Genomic DNA, 26,089 nt, shown 5'->3' on the forward strand with positions numbered 1-26,089 from the left:
TCTCCATTCTTTTTCCATAATGTCAACCATTCACATACTAAATGACCTTATTGTTTTGTTGGAGGAAAAAAAGGAGAAGGGCCAGTAGTCTTGTTCAGCAGATGTTTCTCCTTTAGGGGGAAAAAAATCCATTTTAAACTTTAGCCTTTGGTTTTACCATCTAAATATCAGCATTTAATATTATTTAAATTCTCTTCTCTTTCACTTATAGGTGGAGCCAGTTCAGAGAACTGGTTGATAGGAAGAAAGATGCTCTTCTATCAGCCCTAAGTATCCAGAACTACCATCTTGAGTGCAATGAAACCAAATCCTGGATAAGGGAAAAGACCAAAGTTATTGAATCCACCCAAGACCTAGGCAATGACCTGGCAGGAGTCATGGCCCTACAGAGAAAACTGACAGGCATGGAACGAGACTTAGTCGCCATTGAGGCAAAGCTGAATGACCTGCAGAAAGAGGCAGAGAAATTAGAGTCCGAACATCCAGATCAGGCCCAGGCCATCTTATCCAGACTAGCTGAGATCAGTGACGTATGGGAGGAGATGAAGACCACCCTGAAGAACCGAGAGGCCTCCTTGGGAGAAGCCAGTAAGCTTCAGCAGTTTCTCCGGGACTTGGATGACTTCCAGTCGTGGTTGTCCCGAACCCAAACGGCCATTGCTTCAGAGGACATGCCAAACACTCTCGCAGAAGCAGAGAAGCTCCTCACCCAGCACGAGAACATCAAGAACGAAATCGACAACTACGAAGAAGACTACCAGAAGATGCGGGACATGGGCGAGATGGTGACCCAGGGGCAGACGGATGCTCAGTACATGTTTCTTAGGCAGCGTCTGCAGGCTTTGGACACCGGATGGAATGAGCTCCACAAAATGTGGGAGAACAGACAAAACCTCCTCTCTCAGTCCCATGCATACCAGCTGTTCCTTAGGGATACAAAGCAAGCAGAAGCATTTCTTAATAACCAGGTAAATCTGGTGGCTAACTTTTCTTTATTATGATATGTAGACCACAGTTGACATTGGTACTTTGACTCAAAATCCCTTTTAATGCACTAAGGTAGTTTTTACATTTATCACAGCTTGCTCTTCTAATAATTGTCTTAAGTCCCTGTTATCCCAGGACTAAGACATCTCGAAGGGTGGTATACTAGAAAGAGCACCTGTGATATACTCCTCCTTGTTCTTGGACACCTCTTAAGCCTTTGCTCTTTGAACATGAGCATGATCTCTGACCCTCTTCATAAGCTTCAATATCCTCATCTGTAAAGTGGAGATAATAATAATAATAGTGTCTGCCTGAGAAGAATCAAAGGAGTTCTATGCAAACCTGAAAGCCTCCTATAGATGTTAGCTGCCATAAGTATCATTACTATATATTCTCCAAGGTTCCTCTCAGTCTAAATTCGTGTCAAATAACTGGGATTTTATCCTGCTTTTACAGACTGCTGGTGGGTTTCAGGAAGAATCTAAATACATTTTCTAGCCCATACACCAGCAAAAGGGATCTTGTCCATGGAGAACCTTCAAGATAAAGTAAAAATATTTTGGATTGACTGGTTCCTCCTACTCTTGGCAGTGGAGGGGAAGGGTTCCAAGCAACTTGGAGGTCACAAAACATTCTTAGTAGATGGGATCTTTTGGGGAAAGAGTTGCTCAGTGAGGTTAAAAACATCAGGGGACTTATTCTTTTCCCTTAGGAGCTAATATGGCAGGAAGTCAGGCAAAGGAAGGTGCTTTTTTTTCTGTGGGAAAATTCCTTTTCAATTAGAAGTAGACTAACATGTAATCATTGAATCAAAGATCTAGATAGAGCTGGGAGGGACCTCAGAGCCCACCTAGTCTAACACCCCCATTTTACCAGTGAAACAACTGAAGTCTAGAAAACTTAGGAGACAAGGTCCTCCACTAGACAGCCAATCCATTCATTTGACTGTGACACACTCAGGACTTGCCCAGGGACATACATGGGGCAGGATTTGAACCAAGGGCCTCTTGAGCCTCTTTTCTAATATACCACACAAATGTTGGAGGAGTGACCACCTGGCCAATATGTCAGTCTTGACTGCTTCTGTGATCTCTTCCAACTCAGAATCTATTGTCTCACAAAGGGATGAAGATACATCTAGAAACCATTACTCAAAGCCTCTATTACCTTTTTCAATCAGCATACCTATTATAGCTACAAATCAATCAATAAACATTTATTAGATACTTACAGACACTGTACTAAGACGGGGGGGGGGGGGTGTTATAAAAAAAGTCAAAAGCCAGTCTTTACCCTGAAGGAGTTCACAATCTAATGATGACACCTAATTGCTGCTGAAAGTAAATTAGTGCCACTTTGGTTTTAGTTTCATTTACTAATTAAATAAATTATCTTTCAAGTGTCAGGAATCAATTTTGTAAGAGTTTTGACAAGTATTGAGAGGAATGATCCCACATCTGACATGGGATAGAAATTGTTTTTGTATGGAGAACATTGAACACAGTTTCTTGTTACTATTTTTTAAAGGAATATGTTTTGGCCCACACTGAAATGCCCACCACCTTGGAGGCTGCAGAAGCGGCCATTAAAAAGCAGGAAGATTTCATGACCACAATGGACGCCAACGAGGAGAAGATCAACGCCGTTGTGGAGACAGGTCGAAGACTGGTCAGTGATGGGAACATCAATTCAGACAAGATCCAGGAGAAGGTGGACTCCATCGATGACAGGTACCCCATCCTTGTTGTTTGACGCACAGCTTGTAATTTTAGGTCCCGACCATTCTCCTGACTCTGGTCTATCAGCATAGATAGGAATGTCTCCTGAGGTTGCAGAGTGAGTTGATAACAAGGCTAGTTTAGCAACCCAGGATTTTCAGAAGAAGGCTGTTAGAAGAAACACCACTTAGCTGATCTTTAATCAAGTGTTGTAAGAGCCAGCTTGCTGAATCACACTCAGGTAAGCATCTATGATCCTTTCATGCAGCAGGAAGGTAGTTGAGGACTCCTCCTGGGAAGTGTCCCCAGTGAGACCCATGGTCATGCTGCCCTCTCCCCCATCCCCCCCTCCCAATCCCATGGGATGAAGCAGAGGAGAAGGTTGGTTGGTCTGCCCGTCCTGCCCCCTTGGCACAGCCAGCATTTTCCTTCAAGCTACAAAGCACCTTTATCTGGCATGTCTTGCAAAGTCAGCTTAGATGACACTGGAACAGTATCTCTTTCATGAAAAGAGAAAAGGCTCTCTTCTTCTCCAAAGTCGTGTGTATTTTATGTTCCTAAAAGAATTTTTCCCGCGCTGGGGGACAGTTTGCCTTCTTTGCTCCTCACACCGAGCTCTCACCTTGCCCTCATTACCAAAGTCTGGGAAGGTCAGGGACAGATGGTTTCTTTGGCCCCCTGGGGCTAGCTTCCTGGGCCTGCTCCCTGCTCTAGGATATTCCGTTTCACTTCTTTGTCTCCACTGTCCTGATAAGTTACTATATTCCTTGGCCTGCTTTCAACCAGATGATTTCTGGATCCAGTTTAAGCTAGTTTAAAAAAAACAAAACCAACCCTCATTGTGGAGGTGCAAGAATGAGCGAATGGCTCAGTCTTCATGTAGCATATTGTGGGGCTTCTGCTGTATGCTGAGGCAGCTGATGCTGTAGTGGGGCATGGCCCACAATCAGGAAAACTGAGTTCAGGTGTGATCTCACTCACTGACTCGCCATAGGACTTGGCTATAATAATAATAATAATAATAATAATAATAAAGTAAGGCAACCTTAAAGGATTATTATGAGGATGAAATGATAGAATGTTTGTAGAGTGATTAGCTGTACTAGCAGTGGCAGTATAAATGCTAATGGTGATGCTGCTGCTGCCTCATGGCAGGGTTGTAAGAGAAGTTACTGCGTAGTCCTTTCCTGTTTCCTTGTGCTGAGGAGCTCGGGTTAATTTGGAATGTGGGTCCTAGGAACTCAGTCCTCCCCCTTTTTAGTCAGTGCCTAAACTTGACTCCCTAAGACAAGGTGATAGGGAGGGCATCCCTTTAAAAGGAGGGAAAGGACGCATTTTAATCATCTGTCTACTTCAAGGGTTCTTACCCTTTGGAGATGAAACCTAAGAATTGCTTCTCCAAGTTATATTTTGAAAGGCATAAAAGATTTTAATTTTTAATATAAGATTAGCACTGTGCCTGCATTTAATAGTAGTATTTAATAGTTATTAATTGATTACCAAGAAAGCCAACTAGATTAAAATACAGGGGGAGGTTTTTGATTGGTTTTTTTTAGTTTTTTTGCAAGGCAATGGGGTTAAGTGACTTGCCCAAGGCCACACAGCTAGGTAATCGTTAAGTGTCTGAGGCCAGATTTGAACTTAGGTACTCCTGACTCCAAGGCCAGTGCTCTATCCACTGCGCCACCTAGCCACCCCTAAAATACAGTTTTTATGTATTTGTATGTTTTTTTTTTTTCTTTCTTTTATTTTTAAATTCTCAGACCTGAAATAGCCTTTAGAGGTCTTTGAAACCCAGGTTAACAATCCCTGATCCACATTCTTCAAAAACACTAGTTGTCTTGGAGAAGACAAGACAGAATACTCTTAGCATGTGTCATGAAGAATACTTTACTTTTTTATCCCCATTCCCTAATGAGAATATACCATGTTCCCTTCCTTCCACAGTAGATAGATACAGCAGAGTTCTATAGCAAATTGACTTTGTCACTTATAGATGGAGTGTCTAACAGATTTCCGTCTGCCTTTCCATTTCATCTGTTTTGTCCCCACACTGGCCATAATACGGCAGGTGGGAGCAGGTAAGGATCCTCTTACATGATAGAAGCTTTCAGCAGGGATTGGTCATCCCCCCCACCCCCGCCTCCCAGCAAGAACCAGATCTTATCAAAGCTTAGAGCAGCTTCCAGAAGATTTTTTTTTGATAAAAAGGAAGTGAAGTATTTGATCACACAAGAAAAGATTTGTTTTTGTCTTTCAGAGTTTCACTTATATTTCTCTCTTAATGCCAGTTGGATTCTGATTTTAATTTCATATCCTCAGATGAGAAGTTGACCCTTCATGGCACTTGTTTCATTTAAAATACAAAAACCAGTGAGTTACTGGCATTTTTATGGTTATAAGAAAAATAAATACCCAAATCCCTTGGACTAATCCTTTTGTTATAAGATCACTTTGAATACTCTGGTTGAGCTAGTTAGGTAGGAAGTAACCTTATTAAGTTTATTGGAATGAAAAAGTACAGGAGGAAAGGTTGGACACTTAGCTTTGAGCAGTGTTAGTAGTATTTATAGGTGCCTGAGACTACATGGAAAATTAGAGCTTTTAGTTGTATTCTTTCTGGGGAAGTATATTAAAGACTAAAGAAAAATTCCAGGCCACAGTCCAATGTCTGGAAGAACAAGAAACCAGAATTTTTGACCCAAAATATCATTTTTTGAGACCTAAACCTTCTTCTCTTAGAAGAAAAGACCCTCAGTATCTAAAACCCATGCAGCACCTGGCTTCCTTATTTCCACAGAAAGTCTCCAACTTTATAATCACCAAACCTGTTTGTCCAGGGCACCTAGGATCCTCTGTTCTCCTATAAACACTAACTGGCTTGGAGCCCAAATTGTCCTTTTTTCCCCCCCATATTGACTTTTATAACAATTCTACTGTGTGATACTTGGAGGGGAGGTGGAGAGAGACAACAATAACCCAGCAAATCAGACCTTGTTAAAAACCTCCTGGTGAGCATAGCCAGGTTCTAGTAAGTTTAGTACATTAAACCATTTGAGTCCATTATACCAGCTTTACTTTGACCTTCAAGGAATGTGCTTCCTGTCCACACTATTGGGAAGCGTGTCCAAACATTTACACCACAATCACAGCTGCCAAGTGTTTCCTGATTCAGCCATAACCCTGGTCCTCCCTGTGGAATGTTCTCACTCTTCCGAGCACTGTCTCACAGTTGTCCTTCGTTTCTTCTTCATTTCTCCCTTCTATTTTAATTTCATTTTTTCATTGGACTTGTAATTATTCACTATTATCCCATTTCAGTCTCCCCTCAACCTTCATAATTAACCCTAAAAAAAAAATTTTAGTTTGTAGTTAAATTTTTAAAGACTTGGTGGTTAAACTTAAAAACACTTTGAAATATTTACCTAGTTGAATTTCTCCAGATAATGTTTGAAGTAGAAATAGATTGACTTTCATAAATCTTCTCAGAATTGTCTGCATACATTAAGACAGGTTTATAAGATGTACTGGCAGGGAAGGGGAGCTTGTCATGACTGTGAACTAATGGGAAGAGTGTTAAGTCTTATTTCTGACCCATCACAAATTTCCTGAATCAGTTTTGGTGTTTTTACTTACAATCCTCTAGAGAATTGGGAGGCTTCAGTGGATGAGTGCTCCTGAGGATTCAGTCCTGATTTTCAATAATTGACAGAAATACATTCGGAAATTTTTGCTTCATTGAAGACTCTAAAGCTAAGCTAGAGCTCGGGTTCTTAATCTGATTCTTGAACATGTTAACTGATTTTATGTTTCAGGATAATTGATTTCCTTTTTTGAATTTGAGAGGGGTGCGAAAGGCTTCCCTTCTTTTCAAATGGGATCCATACACATAGAAGGCTGAGAACCTTGATCTAACTTCTTATTCCAGTACACCATTGTATCATGAAGGTGACCCTGAGTTTTCTTGACTCTGCCAAGCTGGAAAGGCTTCACATATGGACTTCGTGATGGATTTACATGTCTAGATATATTTGGAGGCTTATCAGTTTGGCCACAGGTGAACATATTTTTCAGACCTTGCAGCTCTTTAAAAGCTACTAGGTTGCAGAAGAATTTCAATATGCATTTAAGGATAAATAAAACTATGTTACTGAAATTACAAATCTTTAAGATACTGAAGCAAGACAAAGATACAGGTAAACAATTTGAGTTTTTCACTTTGTCCTTCACTATCCCAGTCTTATCCTTGTTTATCTCATGCTTTTCTCTTCAGTACTCCTTGAGATAATCATTTACACTAGGTACCTCTACTTCCCTCACTCTATCATAAACCCTCTGCAGCCCAGCTTCTGGAGTCTTCATTCATTTGAAAGTACTGTTTTTAAAAGGACTAGATCTAACGTCCTTTTCTCAGTCTTCATCCTTATTTACCTCTCTATAGCTTTGCCCTAGCTGATCACCTCCTAGCATATTCTCTCACACAACTAATAAATATCAAGTGTCTGAGGCTGGATTTGACCCCAGGGACAGTGCTCTATCCACTGTACCACCTAGCTGCCCCCTGACTGTTTCCTAATTTGCATGATTGCCACTCAGTGTAGGTAGCTCCCAGGGCCCTATTCTGAGTCTTCCTCCCTTTTCTCTCTCTATCCTAAACTACTTGGTGACCCCATCAGCTTCCATGGATTCAGTTCTCACCTTTATTCAGATGATTCTCTTATCTCTATATTCAGCTTTAGTCTCTCCTGATTTCCATTCCCATAAAACTGCTTTTAGACACTACAGACTGGATGTCCTTTAGGCATCTCAAACTCAGTATATCTAAAATTGAACCCAGTATCTTCCTTCCCTGAGTCCTAAGCCTCCCCCCGCTTTTTTTAAGTTTTTTTTTTTTTTGTAAGGCAAACAAGTTTAAGTGGCTTGCCAAGGCCACACGGCTAGGTAATGATTAAGTGTCTGAGACCAGATTTGAACCCAGGTACTCCTGACTCCAGGCCCGGTGCTTTATCCACTGCGCCACCTAGCCGCCCCCCCTTTTTTTAAATTTCTTTATTTTTGAATTTTACAATTTCCCCCTAATCTCCCTCCCCTAACCCCCACAGAAAGCAGTCTGATAATCTTTACATTGTTTCCATGCTATACATTGATCCAAATTGAAGGTGTTAAGAGAAAAATCATATCCTTAAGGAAAAAATAAAGGGTAAGAGTTAGCAAAATTATATAATAAGATAACTTTGTGTGTGTGTGTGTGTGTTCTTTTTTATTAGAGATAATAGTTTTTGGTCTTTGTTCAAACTTCACAATTCTTTCTCTAAATACAGATGGATTTCTCCAACACAGATACCCTAAAAATTGTCCCTGATTATTCCACTGGTGAAATGAGCAAGTCCATTAAGATTGATCATCACTGGGTGGCTAGGTGGTGCAGTGGGGGCGTCTAGGTGGCGCAGTGGGGGCAGCTAGGTGGCGCAGTGGTAAAGCACCAGCCCTGGAGTCAGGAGTACCTGGGTTCAAATCTGGCCTCAGACACTTAATAATTACCTAGCCATGTGGCCTTGGGCAAGCCACTTAACCCCATTGCCTTGCAAAAAAAAAAAAAACCCTAAAAAAAAAGATTGATCATCACCCTCATAATGCTGTTATGATGTACAGTGTTCTTCTGGTTCTACTCATCTCACTCAGCATCAGTTCATGCAAATCCCTCCAGGATTCCCTGAATTCCCATCCCTCCTGGTATCTCATAGAACAATAGAGTTCCATAACATACATATACCACAATTTGTTCAGCCATTCCCCATTTGAAGTGTGAGGTGGTACCCCAGAGATGCTTTAATTTGCATTTCTCAAATCAGTAAAGATTTAGAATAGTATTTCATGACTATGGATCGATTTGATTTCCTCATCTGTAAATTGCCTCTGCATAACCTTTGACCATTTGTCATTTGGGGAAGTCTCTCTCCCCCCTTTACATGTCCCTATTACTAGTGTCCTGGTCACTAGACTCACAGCTTCAGTTTCAGTTTCAACTCCTCACTCTCACCCACATATCCAATACTTTGATAAATCTTATCATTTTTACCTTTACAACATCTTGATCATAATAGCCTCTTACCCTTGTAGAAGCTTTCTGCATGTCTTATGTTTTATCTATTTGGAGATTTATTTGAGCTCTTCCCTCTCTGATCCATTTGCCATATAGCTGCCCAAGTTGTTTTCCTAAAATGTCAAATTGTCCATCCTTGTTCTCTCCCTCCTTCCCCCACACTGCTCTGAATTTCAGTGACTCCCCATCAATACCTTAACTGTCCTGGTAAACTTGACTGGACTGCTATGAAGGAAACAGTTAATTTTTTTTTAATTTTTTTTTTTTAGGTTTTTGCAAGGCAATGGGGTTAAGTGGCTTGCCCAAGGCCACACGGCTAGGTAATTATTAAGTGTCTGAGGTCATATTTGAACTCAGGTTCTCCTGACTCCAGGACTGGTGCTCTATCCACTGCACCACCTAGCTGCCCCAAAACAGTTCAATCTTAAGACTCCTTAACCAGCTAGCTCCTTTCTTTCCTCTGGGTTCCTCTTGGCTCTTCCATCTCTCTCCAAAACCAAAGGTATTTTCCAATAAGAATTCCATTGAACTTAAGCCAAATTTTTTCCAACTCTCATATTATAATCCTATTTTTCCTTTTATTAAATACCCTGCCCCTTATCTTAAAATAGTTGACCTCAAGACTTCAGTTTGAAAGGATGTGACTCCCACCTTTGCATCTATTTGACTGAGGATTATTCTTCCAGTCTTCTTGTGATAGGTTTCTCTTTTATCATTGCTCAGCCTACTTACATTTTCAGGTGACTTAGGCTTTTCCTTCCATTTCCCCTCAACTCCCCATCTATGTTTTCCTGGTCCTTCCTAGCCTCTCCCTGACGAAATTGGGGTGGGTGTGGGAAGGATACATTTCCTTTAGCCAGTGTTTTCCCAAAGGAATATGAGCACATTGAGACCTCTCCTAAGGATATGGAAAAACTTTGAGCTTTTGAGAAAAGTAAGATATTATCCCCCAGGGGCTGAGTCATAAGTTCCTCTCTTTTCCGTTTATAATACACATTTGACCTTCTTTCTCTGATATACTTTTGCCACTGCTGACCTGCTTTCTTTCCTTCTGTTACCCCCAAATGAAGCAATCACATCATTACTCCTAGAAAGAATAAATAGAGTAGAAATAGAAGGTACATTGAAAAGGGAGCCAGGCAACCTGAAATCTACTCCTGATTCTCGCATTACCTTGTTGCTTCACCTTTGAATAACTTTTGAATAACTCAGGGCTTTAATTGTTTCACCTAAAAAGAGAAAGGGGTCAAGGAGGAAGGTATATCAGGTAAGGAACAGCTTAGAAATGAGTGATTGGGGCGGCTAGGTGGTGCAGTGGATAGAGCACCGGCCCTGGAGTCAGGAGTTCAAATCAGGCCTCAGACACTTAATGATTACTTAGCTGTGTGGCCTTGGGCAAGCCACTTAACCCCATTGCATTGCAAAAACCTAAAAAAAAAAGGGAATTGTGTGATTCTCTTTCCTTAAATGTGTAGTGTAGTCATTCATTTAGGGTTAAATTCAATATCCGTGTTGAATGGTATAGAGGGCTGCTGTAGGTTTTCATTTATTTATCTGAAAGATTTCCTCAGGTGCTAATCAAATTTTTATCTCACTTCTTCCAAGCTCTATGGAGGCTGAAAAAGAATCAGACTCCTCCTATCCTCTTATAAATTCTTAACCTAAGAGTTGGGAAGATTAAAGTGATGTTATCATCATTGAATATCTAGAAAAACTGAGTTCAGTGACTTTCCCTGGTATTTGCAGCACTTCACAATTTTACCACTACTAAATACAGCTTTATATCCCAGGCTACATGAGAATATTGGGAGAACTGCATTCTTGAAACAATTTTCTACTTCTTCAGAACATTGTGGGTTAGCCATCCTGAAAAATCAGTCTTTTTTCGTAGCATTCAATTTCAGATAGAAAACTTCAAGACACAGAAAGGTTAAATGCTTTTATTCCAGTGAACACAGTGACCTCCAAGGTCTACAGTGGGCATAGGAACAGAATTTAGATGTTCCTATTAAGTATAGAAACAGTAATCAGCATGTGGATTGCACTTTTCACATATGTCCTTTTTATCCTTACAGAAACCTTGGGAGCACTACTATTCCCATTTTATATAGAAGGAACCAGGAAAGTGTGGTATAAACTGAGAGCTAAGCATTCCTCAGAGTCTTAGACTGTGTAGTTTGGGTTCTACCATCCTCTTTGAGTATCAGTTTACTCTTCAAGTTGAAGACTTGGATTAAATTATTTCAAAGATAAGATGGATCAGTTCTAACATTCCAAATTTGGATTTTGTCCGTCCTCTCAAAAAATCTCATATTCAAAAGTAGCATTAATTTGTATGTTTTTAATTATTGTTTATAGTTATTTTAATCAATAAGCCAAGTTTTTATTAAACTTCTTTGCTAAACTCTGTTCTGTCTGGGTGAGAGGGATACAAATATAAAATCCAGTCATTCTATTCCTTCAGGGAATTTTTATATCTTTGCAGAAGAAATATATCCATTCATCTGTTTGTCCTATCTAGCACCATTTGATTATAAGCATCTTTAGGACATTGTCCCTGGCAAAGCCCTGTTGTTGTATAGTTCATGCTCAGTTGGTGGTTTTGAATGACTCATTTGGTGGAATCAATTCAGGATTAGGAATCAGCTTTTTCAATGAATTTGTTATGTGACCCTGAGCTAGTATTTTAATCACTCTTAATCTGGACCTTTTCACTGAAAAGATACTACCATTCTTTTCTCTTTTTTTTGGCCATTCAATTATGAATGCAGAATATGCTTATTTTGGCATGTCATACATAAAAACTATAAATGACTGTTTTCTGTAACTAACCTTTGCCACAGCTAATCTCATTATAGATAGCCAGAAAAAATAATATTAGGAAGTCTAAGGAAGAGAAAGTCATTTTGAGTTGGAACACTTCAGATTTTTCATAGTGTTTTGTTTTTCTCTCTTTTTTCCCCCGCAGACACAGAAAGAATCGTGAGGCAGCCAGTGAGCTTCTGATGAGGTTGAAGGACAACAGGGATCTTCAGAAATTCCTACAGGATTGTCAGGAGGTATGCTTTGCTGTATCAATACCTCAAGATTAATTCACTTTCAGAAGAAAAAATATTCAAGATATATCTTTCAAACTCCCATTAGAAATATGTTAAAAATAATAATTTGAAGCCCAACATTATCTAGATTTCAGAAAGCTAAATTTAAACATATGGTATTAATCCGATGATTATCTTACTATTTCATACTTCACTGACACATGCATAAACACATTTTAAAAACAGAATTTAGCTGAATGAGCCAAGGAGGAGGAGAACAGCCGTACAAACGTGACTGGTTCATATAAGTACATTGCTCTTGGTGTGTAGGAAGATGAATGTGTGTTTTAGCCCTTTAGCTTTCTTACTTTCCCAGCAAAAGAGAGTGGTGGTCCAGCAGTATTAAATGTCCTTGCAGAGTCTTGGCCTGCGAAGGTCCCCCTCTTAATTCAGAAGCACCTGGTATATAAACGATGACTGCGTGCTCAAAGAATTATGAGTTTGATTGCTTTCCCTGATCATCATCTCTGTCAACAGTGAGCCTCTGGCCTTTTAAGCCTCAGTCCTGTTGTCCATCTTGCTGAGGCTCCAGTGGCTCAACCTTGGACAGTAAAGCCTTCAACCACAAAGCTAAGCAGAACCTGTCCTGCGGGGGGTCTCTGTGGGATTTAACTGGAGCCAGACAGGTTGGAGAGAGAATTGTCATCACCACCAACAGATGCTTGGAGTCTGATGGCTGAATGGGACTCTCATTTAAGAGTACTAATTATCTGTGTCAGTGACTCAATCTTGACACGCAGGGGGGGGGAAGAATAGGCTCTAAATTTAGCTGAGTAGAATTTGTTGTTGTGCTTGAGTGGAGTAGGAAGGAATCTTAGGGTTTATTTTTTTTTCCCAGGCTGTATTTTTAATTCTTTATATTATTAACTGATAGGCCATTTTGCCGTTTCTCTGGTAATGGGTTAAGCTTTTCACTGTCCCTGAAGCCATTTTGGCTACATCCAGCTCAAGGAGGCAACATCACCATAAAGATGAAACCTTTTTGCCTGCCTGAGGTGACCAAATGCCCTGGATTTTCTGGGGGCCAAACTAATTTCAACATTTCTGTCCTCAATCTCAATATCTCTTATCTCCTGGAAAGGTTGCTAAGTTTGTGTTAATTACTTGGATTTTTGTCTCATTCCCAATAATAAAAATGAAACTAATAATAGCTACCACAAATCATAGCATAATAGCCTTAATTTTACAATTAATAATACCTTAAAGTTTTTAAGACATTTTCTGTGTGACATGTAGACTTCACTCCATGAAAGAAAAGGTTGGGTTTTTTTTCTGAACTTTTTATAGTTTGGTCTCCATTCAACTGACTTTATTTAGCATCTGTAAACACTGCACTAAGCTAAGCACAACACATATAGAAAAAGGCAAAAGACAGTCCTTGACCTCCAGCAGCACATGGTTTAATTAGGGAGATCACCTGCAAGCAACTTTGTACAAATGGGATAGACTAGATAAATCACCAATGGTCACAAAGAGAAGATGCTGAGATCCAGGAGGACAGGAAAAGGCTTCTTGCAGAAGCTGCTCAGTGCAGAGCCATCCATCATACATGCCTCCTGAGAGTTGTGTTGATTCATATTGGAAGAATCTACTTAGCATGATGTGGAGAGAGTACTGGAGCAAGATTCACTTATTTGTTCTGTGGCAGTGGCCAAGGTCATTCTCATTGAATCTCTGATTCTAAAATGGAGAGAATATCTACAGAACATACCTTACAGGATTGGTTTAAACTTTTTTTTTAATTATCTTTAAAATCACTTTCATTTCTTGGGATGTCTAGGTGGCACAGTGGATAGAGCACCAGCCCTGGAGTCAGGAGTACCTGAGTTCAAATCTGGCCTCAGACACTTAATAATTACCTAGCTGTGTGGCCTTGGGCAAGCCACTTAACCCCATTTGCCTTGCAAAAATCCTAAAAAAAAAGTCATTTTCATTTCCAAATAAATCCATCCTTCCTTCAAGTTCATCCTTTTCCCTACTTATAGAGGCATCCCTTATAACAAAGAATTTAAAGGGATGCAAGAGAATAAAAGTAGTTCTACCAAATGTACCAAATTTGATGGTAATGTGTAGTATTCTATACTCCTTAGCCCCCACCTGCAGAGAGAGGGAGGGAAATGGATTTTCTCTACTCATTAGGTTCAAGTTTACTCATTATAATTTCATTGCATTCAGTTTTATGTTGTGGTTGTTATTCATAAGGGTTATTTCAAGGATCAGATGAGATAGTGTGTTAGTAAAGGACTATGCAGTTCTGCAGTCCCATAATTTTTTGAAGAAGCTGTGGTGAAATGGAAAGAATCCTGGATTGGGTTTCAGAGGGTCTTCACTCAGCTCCCAGTCTTGCCACTTTGGTAGTAATCCAGTGACATGGATGGGCAAGTCTCTCAACTTGCTTGAAAGCCATTTTCTCATCTAAAATGAGGGAGTTAGATTAGGTGCTTTCTGTCATCCAAATCCCAGGTCTTCATCCATGATCCTATAAATGAGAACATGTGAGGTAGAAGGATTTACTACATACTGAATTGAGATGTTTAGTTTAGATTATTTCCCTACATTCTATTTAGAAAAATTCATACCTATCACTGAATATCTTTTAGAAAAGGACAGTTCATTCAATGTTTATATCCACTAAGTGGTCATCCAGTCTTTGCTTGGAGAGGATGACCAATGAGGGAGAACTAATGCCCCTTATAGATAGCCTCATTCCATTTTTGGACAGTTCTAATTGTGTGAATGTTTTTCCTTCTGGCAAACCTCAAATTTTCCTTTTTTGAACACTTAAAAGTGGAAATGTGTGGAGAAAATAAATATATAAAATGATTGACTAGCTCAGTGTAGTCACAGGAAGTGGTCAACCCCAATTTTAAGAAACAGAATTTAACTTTTTCCATTTAGTCTAAATTACCACCTTTGGTTACAAGGAGCCTACTCTCCGATGTGAGCAGCTGCCAGTTTCTTTAAGAATATCTGGAAGGCTCAGCCTCCTATGAGTTAGTTTCACTTCAGAGAATCGGAAACAAGGTTTTGGACTTTTCTATGATATGGGAATGATTTACAAAGTATCTGATGATTGATAAGTGCTGACTTAACTCCCCTGTTTTGTCTTTTCCTTTATTTCTTTCCATCAGTTTAGTTCTTCCTATAGTGATTTGGGCTCTTGGTATTTAAAGTTAGAGCCATAGAGATTGGGTCTTCATCAAGACACTGTCTTCTTATCACAATTATTGCTCTAGCAAAGATTTTTCCTGGACTCCAAAAACTATTTGGTTCAAACATCTCAGAGTAAAGTTTGTGTTGACAACTTGTTGGCTACAATTCCAGAAGACATCTCCAACATAGGCCTTTTTCTCTGTAGCCAACTTCCTTGCCAAGGGACTTTGAAGAAGCACCCTAAGTCAGAAAGCTCCACCACATGTATCTTTTATGGATTCTTTGAGCACCCACAGATCATATTTAATCCTGGTATATAGGATTCAGGAAACTGAATGACCTGAATTTTTGTCATGCTCCATTTTTTTGGGGGGGTAATTTAGCAGTAAAATAGAATATTCTTGGGCTGGCTAGGTGGCACAGTGAATAGAGCACTGGCCCTGGAGTCAGGAGCACCTGATTCAAATCCAACCTCAGACATTTATTACCTAGCTATGTGACCTTGGGCAAGTCACTTAACCTTAACCCCATTTACCTCTCAAAAGCCTTAAAAAAATGGAATATTCTTTTTTTCCTAAATCTTTTACTTACATACCACCCTCTTATTGAAAAATGCTAAGATGGGACTAGAGTCTCTGAATGGAATGGAAACTAAATGAATACTTACTTGTGGATCAATACAAAATCAATACTCTAGCTCTTTCAGTAGGTGTTTTTTTTTTAATATTAGGTTATACTTTGTCCAGGAAGGAAAATACATTTGTTTTATTCCTTCTCACTACTTCCCCTTTCTCTTCATCTTATCACTCCCACTTGTGATTTTGATCAGCTGGTGATTTCTGTGCCATTCTCTTATTTATTATACAATGATCAGAACAGACTCTCCCTGTACTACCCCCTACCCCAACCCCCTGTTTTTCAAGCTGTGCAGTGCTCTTTTTTGTAGAGAATGATTATATTCTTAAATGACCTTTTAAAATGTCCTCAAATAATTCCTACTTCAGGAATGTTGATAGAGAGTGATGATCCAGCAAGTTCCACAGATCCATTTCAGGGCACTGGACCTCTTGATGTTTTTATCTGTAGGATGATGTGCTCAGCAAAGAGAAGATTTGTTTATAAGCCTCTGTTTTTTGTTAGGGGGCTTTTGGCCTCCATTTTATTCCTCTTGGGTAGGTGGCTATGAATAGAGGAAATATGTGAATGTCCCTGGCAGCTTTAATAAATGTCCTTTATTGTGTTTTTGAGGCCTTGAGATCAGGAGGATACAGGGGGGAGGTTTTGTAATTTGATTTTCCTTTTTGTTTTTAACCTTTCCCTTAGCATAATTAAATGACCATAGTTGGTTTTTCTGATTGCTACAGGCAACTGGGAAAAAATTTGTTGTTTGAAAATAGGAGTTTTGGGGTGGCTAGGTGGTGCAGTGGATAGAGCACCGGCCCTCGAGTCAGGAGTAACTGAGTTCAAATCTGGCCTCAGAGACTTAATAATTACCTAGCTGTGTGGCCTTGGGCAAGCCACTTAACCCCATTTGCCTTGCAAAAAACCTTAAAAAAAAAAAAAAGAAAATTGGAGTTTTGTCCTATCTGTAGTGTTTTGTTTACAAAGGGTTTTACTTTTTTTTTTTTGCAAGGCATTGGAGTTAAGTGGTTTGCCCAAGGCCACACATCTAGGTAATTATTAAGTGTCTGAGGTCAGATTTGAACTCAGGTCCTCCTGACTCCAGGGCCGGTGCTCTATCCACTGCGCCACCTAGCCGCCCCAGTTTTACCATTTTTTAAGAAAGTCATATTTTCTCTTAAATAGACCATTGAAACTCTTCTTTTCTGGACTGGTGAAATAGGATTATCAGAAGGAGGAAAAGTAAAATAGGGAAGATTAAATGCAAATCCCTTCCATATTGCCCACATATCATCTTCCTTGACTTTGTGCAAGTATCACATCTTTTAGTCAAGTTAGCAAACTTAGGGGAATGGGTTTCAGAAATTCAGTGTAGGGCTAATTGGCCCCAGATACTTATGGATTTCCTGTCTTTTGTATGTCATATGCTAAAAATTTTGGGGATAGGATGAGGAAGAAGCTGAGCCACAAAAGTTACATTTTTCTCATCTCATGATTTATTAGGGTGGAAAGGGAAGACATCTTCAACATTGTTTACTGCTTCATAGCATTTACTGTTTTGGTTTCAATAACTCCCAAAATCCCTTTGAATATCTTCAGCAAAGGGATCATTAGAGGGAAGTCTACTTGAATGTAGGGTTTCTATGGCATAGGAACCATAAATTTGGCACACAAGTGAAATGCAGGCACTCATTAATTTTGGGTGGCCAGAATGAAAGTTCTTCGGGGCTCTGGTTCAGAGCTTAGTGCTTGATTGAGTCTCTAAATATGGAAGAACCGAAGTTAAAGTATCTTCTGACTCATTCAGTGCAGTTTCTACAACTCTGTGCTTTTATTTACTATATGACTTTTATCACAGTCAAAAAAAATTTTGTATATAAAGAGTGACAGACAGATGAAAGATGGATAAGTTTGTGCAAAAATTATAAATAAGTCCTAATCTGGAATGTTGTATTCAGTTCCATGGCTACAGCTTAGGAAGGACATTGGTAAATTAGAAGGTAACCATCTGAGAAAGTGAAAGGTCTCTACTTTGTATTGTTAAGATTGGTTGAAGAAACTGGGAATCCTTGAGTTGGATGAGGAAAGATTTAGAAGCACATTGATCTATTTTTATGTTCATTCATTTCAGTTGTGTCCAACTCCATTTGGGGTTTTCTTGGCAAGGCTAATGGAGGGGGTTTGCCATTTCCTTCTCCAGTTCATTTTATAGAGGAGGAAACTGAGGCAAACAGAATGAAATTACTTGCCCAGGGTCCCATAGCTAGTAAATGTCTGAGGCCAGATTTTGAACTCAGTAAAATGAGTCTTCTTTACTCCAGACCCAGCATATAGGAAAGAAATTTTATATTTTCATTTATATAAGTGTGTGTGTGTGTGTGTGTGTGTGTGTGTGCATACACATAAATTTTTATGTTTTTATTTTTATATATATGTACATACATATACATATATAATGCATATGTAAATGTATAAAAAACATAATCTTATTTCATAGTCTCAGAGAACAGAATAAAGATTGGTGGATCCAAGTCTCAGAGATGTAGATCTTTGACTTGACAAAATGTTCTGTAACAAAGCTGTAACAAACTAGAAATGGAGAAGATAATTATTTGCTGGAAATTTGAACTGAGAATCCTTATACCTGTAATGTATGGGTTGAATGACAGTAAACGTAACTTTTATGGCTCAGCTTCTTCCTCATCCTATCCCCAAAATTTTTAGCATATGACATACAAATGACAGGAAATCCATAAGTATCTGGGGCCAATTAGCCCTGTACTGAAGTTCTGGTTAATCAAGTATTATTTTGCTATACATATTATACACAGAGGTATTATTTTGATCTCATGTTCCAATTCCTTCTGTCATTTTCCAGCTCTCCCTTTGGATCAATGAAAAGATGCTCACAGCTCAGGATATGTCTTATGATGAAGCCAGAAATCTGCACAGCAAATGGCTCAAGCATCAAGCCTTTATGGCAGAGCTTGCATCAAACAAAGAATGGCTTGACAAAATTGAAAAGGTAAGTGAGAATAAATGTTCTGTCCCACCCCTGCCCTTCTAAGGTGTGGCTCTGTTCTTTTTTTACTCAGCATATTTACAGTCCCTACATTTTAGTCATACCTAGACAGAACAAACCGTTTTCATAACGGTTAGCAGAGGATTGTGGTTTTCTATGAAGTTAACACCATGTAAATGAATTATCTGCAGGTGACTTGGTGGTGGTGACTGGTTGTTTTTTTTTCTCTTGTCCAAAAAAGTGATTTCAGAAGATAGATTAAATTTGTACTCTCTTTTTGCATTGTGTTTCTCTGCCTTCTGTTGAGATCTCAAAGTTGATCTTGCTGGTTCTTTAGGGCTTGGATCCTGGGTCCTGGGCATATATGCTTATGGGTACTGATATGGAGATCTATCAGAGATATTTCACATTCAGGCACTCATATAGTCAGTAATGTTCAAAGTAGTGCTAACTTTTTTTTCTTGTATATTTTATTTATAGTTTTCAACAGTCATTTTTTTTTGCAAGGTTTTGAGTTTCACATTTTTCTCCTTTCCTTCCAGAAAGCAGTTTAATATAGCTATCCATGTATAACTATGTTAAATTTAAATCCATAATAGCCATATTGTAAAAAAAAAATCAAATCTTAAGAAAGAAAAATTAGAATGGAAAAATAAATATTACTAAAGACAACTTTTAAAAATTGAAGATAGTAGATTTAGTCTGTGTTTACACTCCATAGTTCCTTCTCTGGATTTGGTTGGTGTTTTCCATCACAAGTCTTCTAGAATTGTCTATATTGTACTGCTGAAATGAAGAAGTCCGTCATAGTTGAACAGTACCCAATGTTGCTGTTAGGATGTACAATGTTCTTGATTCTGCTTGCTTTACTCAGTATCAGTTCATGCAGGTCTTTCCAGGCTATTTATTCTGAAGTCCTGTCCCTCATGATTTTTTTTGAACAATAACGTTCCATCACATAAATCTACCCCAATTGATGGGCTTCCCCTCAATTTCCAATTCTTTGACACTACAAAAAGATCTCCTACAAATATTTTTGTACATGTGGGTTTTTTTACCCATTTGGTAATCTCTTCTAGATACAAACCTAGTAGTGGTGGTATTGCAGGATCAAAGGATCTGCACAGTTTTAGTGCTCTGTGGGCATAATTCCAATTTGCTCTCCAGGGTTGGATCAGTTCACAGCTCCACCAACAGTGCATCAGTGTCCCAGTTTACTCCCACATCCCCTCCAACAGCACTAACTTAAAAAACAAAGGCTTCTTTCTAGTCCATGTCTTACTCTCCTTAGGTTCTTGGTCACTGCTTTTATACCAGCCAGTTTTTTGTTTGTTTTTTTTTTGCAAGGCAATGGGGTTAAGTGGCTTGCCCAAGGCCACACAGCCAGTTAACTATGAAGTGTCCGAGGCCGGATTTGAACTCAGGTACTCCTGACTCCAAGGGCCGGTGCTCTATCCACTGTGCCACCTAGTTTCCCCCTATACCAGCCAGTTTTAACCTAACTTTCTCTTCCTTCCCTGATTATTTATTTCAGTCCTAGAAAAAATCCCTGGAGAAAGGAAAGGGAAGAAGTCCTCTCCAAAATTTATTTTTTAATGAATTTTTGAAGTGTCTGATCATATTTATATTTGTTTCATCTACATTTAACTGTGTAATCCAGGGGCTTCTTCTGAGTTTTTATCCAACATTACCATCTTTGAATTATACCATTGTTGATTATATCATAATCAGCAAACTCTGGTAGGTTCCGGGGATCACTCCATCTTTCTGTATATTCTTTTCTCCCTTGATTTTTGTGTGATATACTACTTTCTTTTGGCTCTTGCCCTATACCTGTCTGATGGCTCCTCCCAAGTCTCTTCTCCCACCCAACCATTAAGCATGCATGTTGCCTCAGGCTCAGTTGTAGAGCAGTCTTTTGTACACTATGAAGAGTATTCTGTACTCTTTCCTTATTATTCTCATCAGCTACCATGGTTTCTGAAACCATGGTAACTGATGAGATTAACAAGCAAAGAGTACAGAGTGAAAAGAAGATAGCTTTCCAAGATTCAGTCTGATGGAAGATCTATATCATTATTATTATTGTTGTTATTGTCTTATATATTGGTATGTGTATGTATGTTTATGTGTGTGTTTATATTTACAAATGGGTGGTATGAACATATTATACATGATTTCTAAATCTATACATATAACATCTATACAAATAAACATTTTCTTTCTAAATTTATATATCCAGCCCTAATCTCTTAACCTTTAGAGCCAATCTTACATCCCTTTTTGCCTTTTCAACATCTCAGTCCTAATCATGTAGCCAAAGTAAAATTCACCTCCTTCCCCTACCCTTGTATCCCTTCAGAGTTTCCCATTTCTGTTGAGGGTCATACCATCCTTCCAGCCACGCAGGCTCATTCACATTATCCTTGACTTCACCTTCAATATTTAGTTGCCACATCCTGGTTATTCTTCTTCCACCACATTTCTTAAATCCATCTCCTTTTCATTACTCAACATGGTTGCTATCCTAATTTTTTTTAAAGAAAGATTTTATTTTGAGTTTTATAATTTTTCCCCCCATTCTTGCTTCCCTCCCCCCACCCCACCACAGAAGGCATTCTGTTAGTGTTTACATTACTTCTGTGTTATACATTGATCTCAGTTGAATGTGATGATAGAGAAATCATATCCTTAAGGAAGAAAAATAAAGTATGAGATAGTAAAATTGCATAACAATGTAACACTTTTTTTCTAATTTGACAGTAATAGTCTTTGGTCTTTGTTCAAAGTTTAGGTAAATAATTCTGATAGTTCTCTGCTCCTTGCTTCTGAGATATCCTCTTATCATCCCCACTCCCACTTGACAAATTAATATTCTTAAGATAAATCTAATTTCTCTTACTCAAAAGTCTTCATTGATTTACCACTGCCTCTGCAATCTGATTTATAATACTCCCCTTCACATACTCTTATTTCGGCCTGATTAACCTTAATTAGCCATTCCCCAAACATGGTCTTCATCTAATAATCTTTGGGTCTTTGCACAGCCTCTCTCAACCATGTCTCAAAAACCTTTTACTTCTCCACTTCTCTTTCTAGAATCCATAACTTCTTTCAAGGCTCAGCTCCCATGCCTCCTGTTATTTGAAGCATTTTCTACTTCCCTCCCAGACAGTTCTTGGTGTTTTCTCCTGCCCCGTAGTTCTTTAACTTTATTTTTCTGGGAAGATTTATCTATCTTTCTGGGAAGATTTATCTATCTTTCTGGGAAGATTTATCTCCCATCCTTCCCCCCAGCACTTACAGACATGAATGTAATCTCAAAGGTTAATGCTCTTTTTTTTTTGGCCTCTAACTTTGGCCACTGGTGCCACATGTCCACTACATGTATACTGTAGGTGTTGGCTGAATTGAATTGTATAGAACTAGATTATGTGATGAATTCCTTGATAGCCAGGCATGTGTTAACAAATTTTGTTCAGTTTCTGGGTATATGGTGAGTGTTTCATAGATTTTTATCAAGAGTGGTGGTACTGGTCATTTCACAAATTCCTTTTGTGTGTGTGTGTGTGTGTGGATTTCATTTTTAAAAAGCAATTTTCTTTAATATGCTGTACATTTTTCTTCCACCCCCTCACACCCATCATTTATTTTTTTCAACAAAAATTCCTTCCCTTTTTTAAAAATCATACTCTTGGGGTGGCTAGGTGGCACAGTGGATAAAGCACCAGCCCTGGAGTCAGGAGTACCAGGATTCAAATCCGATCTCAGACACTTAATAATTACCTAGCAGTGTGGCCTTGGGCAAGCCACTTAACCCCATTTGCCTTGCCAAAAAAACCTAAAAAAAATATCATACTCTTTTCTTGATTATTTTTATCCAGTGTTTCAATCAGTAAAGCCTAAACTTGAGGTATCAATTTATTATAATCCCAAATGAACATATATACATACATATGAAACTTACTGACAGCATTACAAACATCTCTTTGTTTAGTTTTTTGAAATCCACATGATATGTCACCTGAGATAGACTGAAAATATATATATCTAAGATCACATAAAGTAAATTTTCCTGATGACATTAATATAATAAAAGAAATTACTTACGATATTTAATTTGTGGATTTTCTGACTTGTACTTTTTAGGAAGGAATGCAGCTCATTGCAGAAAAACCAGAGACAGAAGCTGTAGTGAAGGAGAAACTCACAGGCTTACATAAAATGTGGGAAGTCCTTGAATCCACTACCCAGACCAAGGCCCAGCGACTCTTTGATGCCAACAAGGCTGAACTTTTCACTCAGAGCTGTGCTGATTTGGACAAATGGCTGATTGGTCTAGAGAGCCAGATTCAATCTGATGACTATGGCAAAGATCTTACCAGCGTCAACATCCTGCTCAAAAAGCAACAGGTAATCTACAGAGCATTCTGTTTCACAGTGGGTCAGAAGACACCTCCATTTTGATTGTTTGGTGTTTTTATTTCTTCAGTATTTCAAGGATTTGTCCTTATGTTGGTATTGATCCATCTTCTATCAATACAAATCACACTCTTAGATAGTATCTGACATTAGAATATGAATACCAAGAAACAGATACTTTCATTTTGGTTGCTTGTAATTTAATTTCAGTATTTCAAAGATTTTGTCATTTCATTTGTGTAGATATTCCTACCAATACAGATCACAATCCCAAGTGATCTTGAAGAGTTGTTGAAACTGAAAAAAAAAATTGACCCTGCAGCTAACCTAGTGATGAGCCACCCCTTTGACTTTAGCTAGGCCCATCTTTTCATATTCCACACTCAGGTACAGGTTTTCAAGAATAATATCTTTGAGGATAAATACTGACACATTCCTGAGGCAATATATATATATATATATATATATATATATAAAAAGTAGAAGTGTGAATTACAACAAAGCATAAATTAACCTTTTTTAAAAAACTGGAACATAAGGTGCCAAAATATTTCATACTTGACTATATTTCAGGTGTAACATGCTAAAGTTATATATATATATATATATAAAGTTATATATATATATATATATAAAATTTAGAGCAGAGATTGAGATTTATACAGATTCAGAGAGAGAGGGAAAGATACACACACACACACACACACACACACACACACACAGAAAAGAGAGAGGTTACCAAAGTTCATGGACCTCTTCTTATCTCAAAAATAGGCATAACTCCCTAAACAGAATGTGCATTATTTCTTGAAGTTGTTAGAGACAATATTGCTTGCTTAATACATCATTTAAAGTGCAAAATAAAAATATAATAAAGTTCACTTGAAGAAAATTTCCCTTTAGGTCCTGTCTACCAAAGTTATCAATACATATTTAATATTTTGTTGCATCACATGAAGAAATTAATTGAGCCTGTGGGAGGATTCAAATAAGTTATTACATGTAGAGGTACTTTGAAATCTGTAAGGCATAATTCTACAACAGTCAGGTATTATATTGTTTAGTATTTGTCTTGAATCTCACATATTTATCAGTTCACTGTGTGAAGCCAGTCCTTTGTTTCTTATAGTTAGATTTCTTTTGAATCATTGTCTATAGAAAAAAAAGTACATTTTTTTAATGAAATCCATACATTGGATTAAGTTACATCATTGACAGAAATTTCCATCATTTACATCTTAAGTTACACTTTCTGTTTATATTAGTAGGTAATTGTTTCAAAAGCACGGTTACAGGATGTCAGTCCAAGTGAACTCCAGAAATATCTTAAAGAATGTCACACCCAAAGGATCAGAATAATTCCTGTTATTGGCTGTTCCATTTAATTTTTGCCAGTAGATTCACCTTACTTTCTTTTGCCATGATCTGTAAAAAACAATTTTACCAGCTGAGAATTCTTTACTTCCCATCCTTGCCCTCATTTATTATCTGAATCCTTAGCACAGTGCTCAAGGGTTCATAGCCCAGACAATAAGATGCCTCTGTGGCAACAACACAAGACATTTCCAAAATAGCCTGGGAAGATAGAGCATTAATAGTGTTCTAAGTCTTTGTAGGAGAAGTTTCCATTCTGCTTTATTATGCTGATGATTCATCATTCCTCTTTCCCCTACAGGAGTCCTGGTTGATAGATTAGTAGTATTTCTGTCCTCATTTGGCCACTGGGTAAATGTGTTCTCCTTAAAACCAAATTGGGGGGTTAGAGATCAGGTAGTTCGACCCACTTACTGAATAGACAGCATCCCTCCAGCCCCAAGAGCAACTTGATTACATTCACCCAACTACTGTTGAGTCAGTTTCAGCCGTATCCGACTCTTCATGGCAAAAATACTGGAGCAGGAATGAGGGACCGAGGCAAAGAGGGTTAAGGGACCTGCCCAGGGTCCCACAGCCACCAAGTGTCTGAGTCTTCCAAGGCAACAGCACACCTAGCTGCCTCTTGGTCAAAGCAAGAGCCAGAATTCAAATTCATGTCCACTTGCCCTCAGTCCGTTGTTCTTTCTTCATCATGTTGGGCAGCATTTAAGATGAAAGAAAGTAGTAATCTTTTCATACTTTGTCCTGAAGATTCTATTTAAATAACACTTCTGTCAAAATCTCACATAAATATTAAAAGAAAAAAAATCTTAGCAATCCTCATGACATGCCTGAAACAGAGTGAGTAGAATTGCTCTTGTTTTTCAGAATAGGAACATGCTTAGATGCATTAATTAAGCCCAGTTGCCAGACTCCCTAATCAAATGAATAGCAAACTCAGCAAATGTCTTATTTAGTCTGCCTGTTTCTGGTCAGTCCTATTGCCAGGAGTCTCAATGATAGCCATGAATCCCAGACTGAATTATAGGATTTGAAGCTAGAAGGGTATGGGGGGGGATCATGAATCATTTAATACTTTAGCCCTTTCCCCTCTTCTTATTCTCATAATCGAGACCCAGACAAGGTCATGGCAGGTATGGAGCTGAGCAAGTCTCTGAACCTCCATGGGTCTCCCTCATTTGAAAAAATGAGGGCATCGGACTAGATGTTCTTCTAGGTCCTTTCCAGTTATAAATCTTGCGACTGATTCTTGGACTTTTTTGTTCAGAGCTCTTGCTGTTCATGAAAAGGCTTATTCCAAAGACAGAGAGCCACGTGTACTATGCAGTGTATGACCTTGTCCTAATGGGAATCAGACTTTGCTGAGATATGTGGTGCTGTGTGAACAATCTCAGTCATATCCCCTTAACTTGTGCATCCTGCCAGGGAAGTTGTTTCTTCCTTGCAGTACTCCTCTGCTCTCAAGATAGCTCTCCACGTGTGAGCTCAGTGAAGGTATCACATGAGTGAAACAAGTCTTGGGCTTGCATCATGCTCATTTATGTTACCACATAGACTCTAAACTCATCTTTACCTCCCTTTGGGTCAA

At 38.6% G+C, this 26,089-nt stretch overlaps 1 protein-coding gene across 3 annotated transcripts in view; it reads left to right on the forward strand.

Moving 5' to 3' along the window:
- Positions 1–26,089, forward strand: part of SPTBN1 (spectrin beta, non-erythrocytic 1) — a 259,598-nt gene that overhangs the window by 206,284 nt on the left and 27,225 nt on the right. For all 3 annotated transcript variants that reach the window (XM_074206243.1, XM_074206236.1, XM_074206249.1), the window contains 5 exons: positions 212–968; positions 2,515–2,717; positions 11,777–11,867; positions 18,559–18,705; positions 22,852–23,115. In XM_074206243.1, the coding sequence (XP_074062344.1) occupies positions 212–968; positions 2,515–2,717; positions 11,777–11,867; positions 18,559–18,705; positions 22,852–23,115 (1,462 nt within the window). The remainder of the gene's footprint in view (positions 1–211; positions 969–2,514; positions 2,718–11,776; positions 11,868–18,558; positions 18,706–22,851; positions 23,116–26,089) is intronic.

This window comes from Macrotis lagotis, chromosome 1, assembly GCF_037893015.1.
Source record: "Macrotis lagotis isolate mMagLag1 chromosome 1, bilby.v1.9.chrom.fasta, whole genome shotgun sequence".
NCBI lineage: Eukaryota > Metazoa > Chordata > Mammalia > Peramelemorphia > Peramelidae > Macrotis > Macrotis lagotis.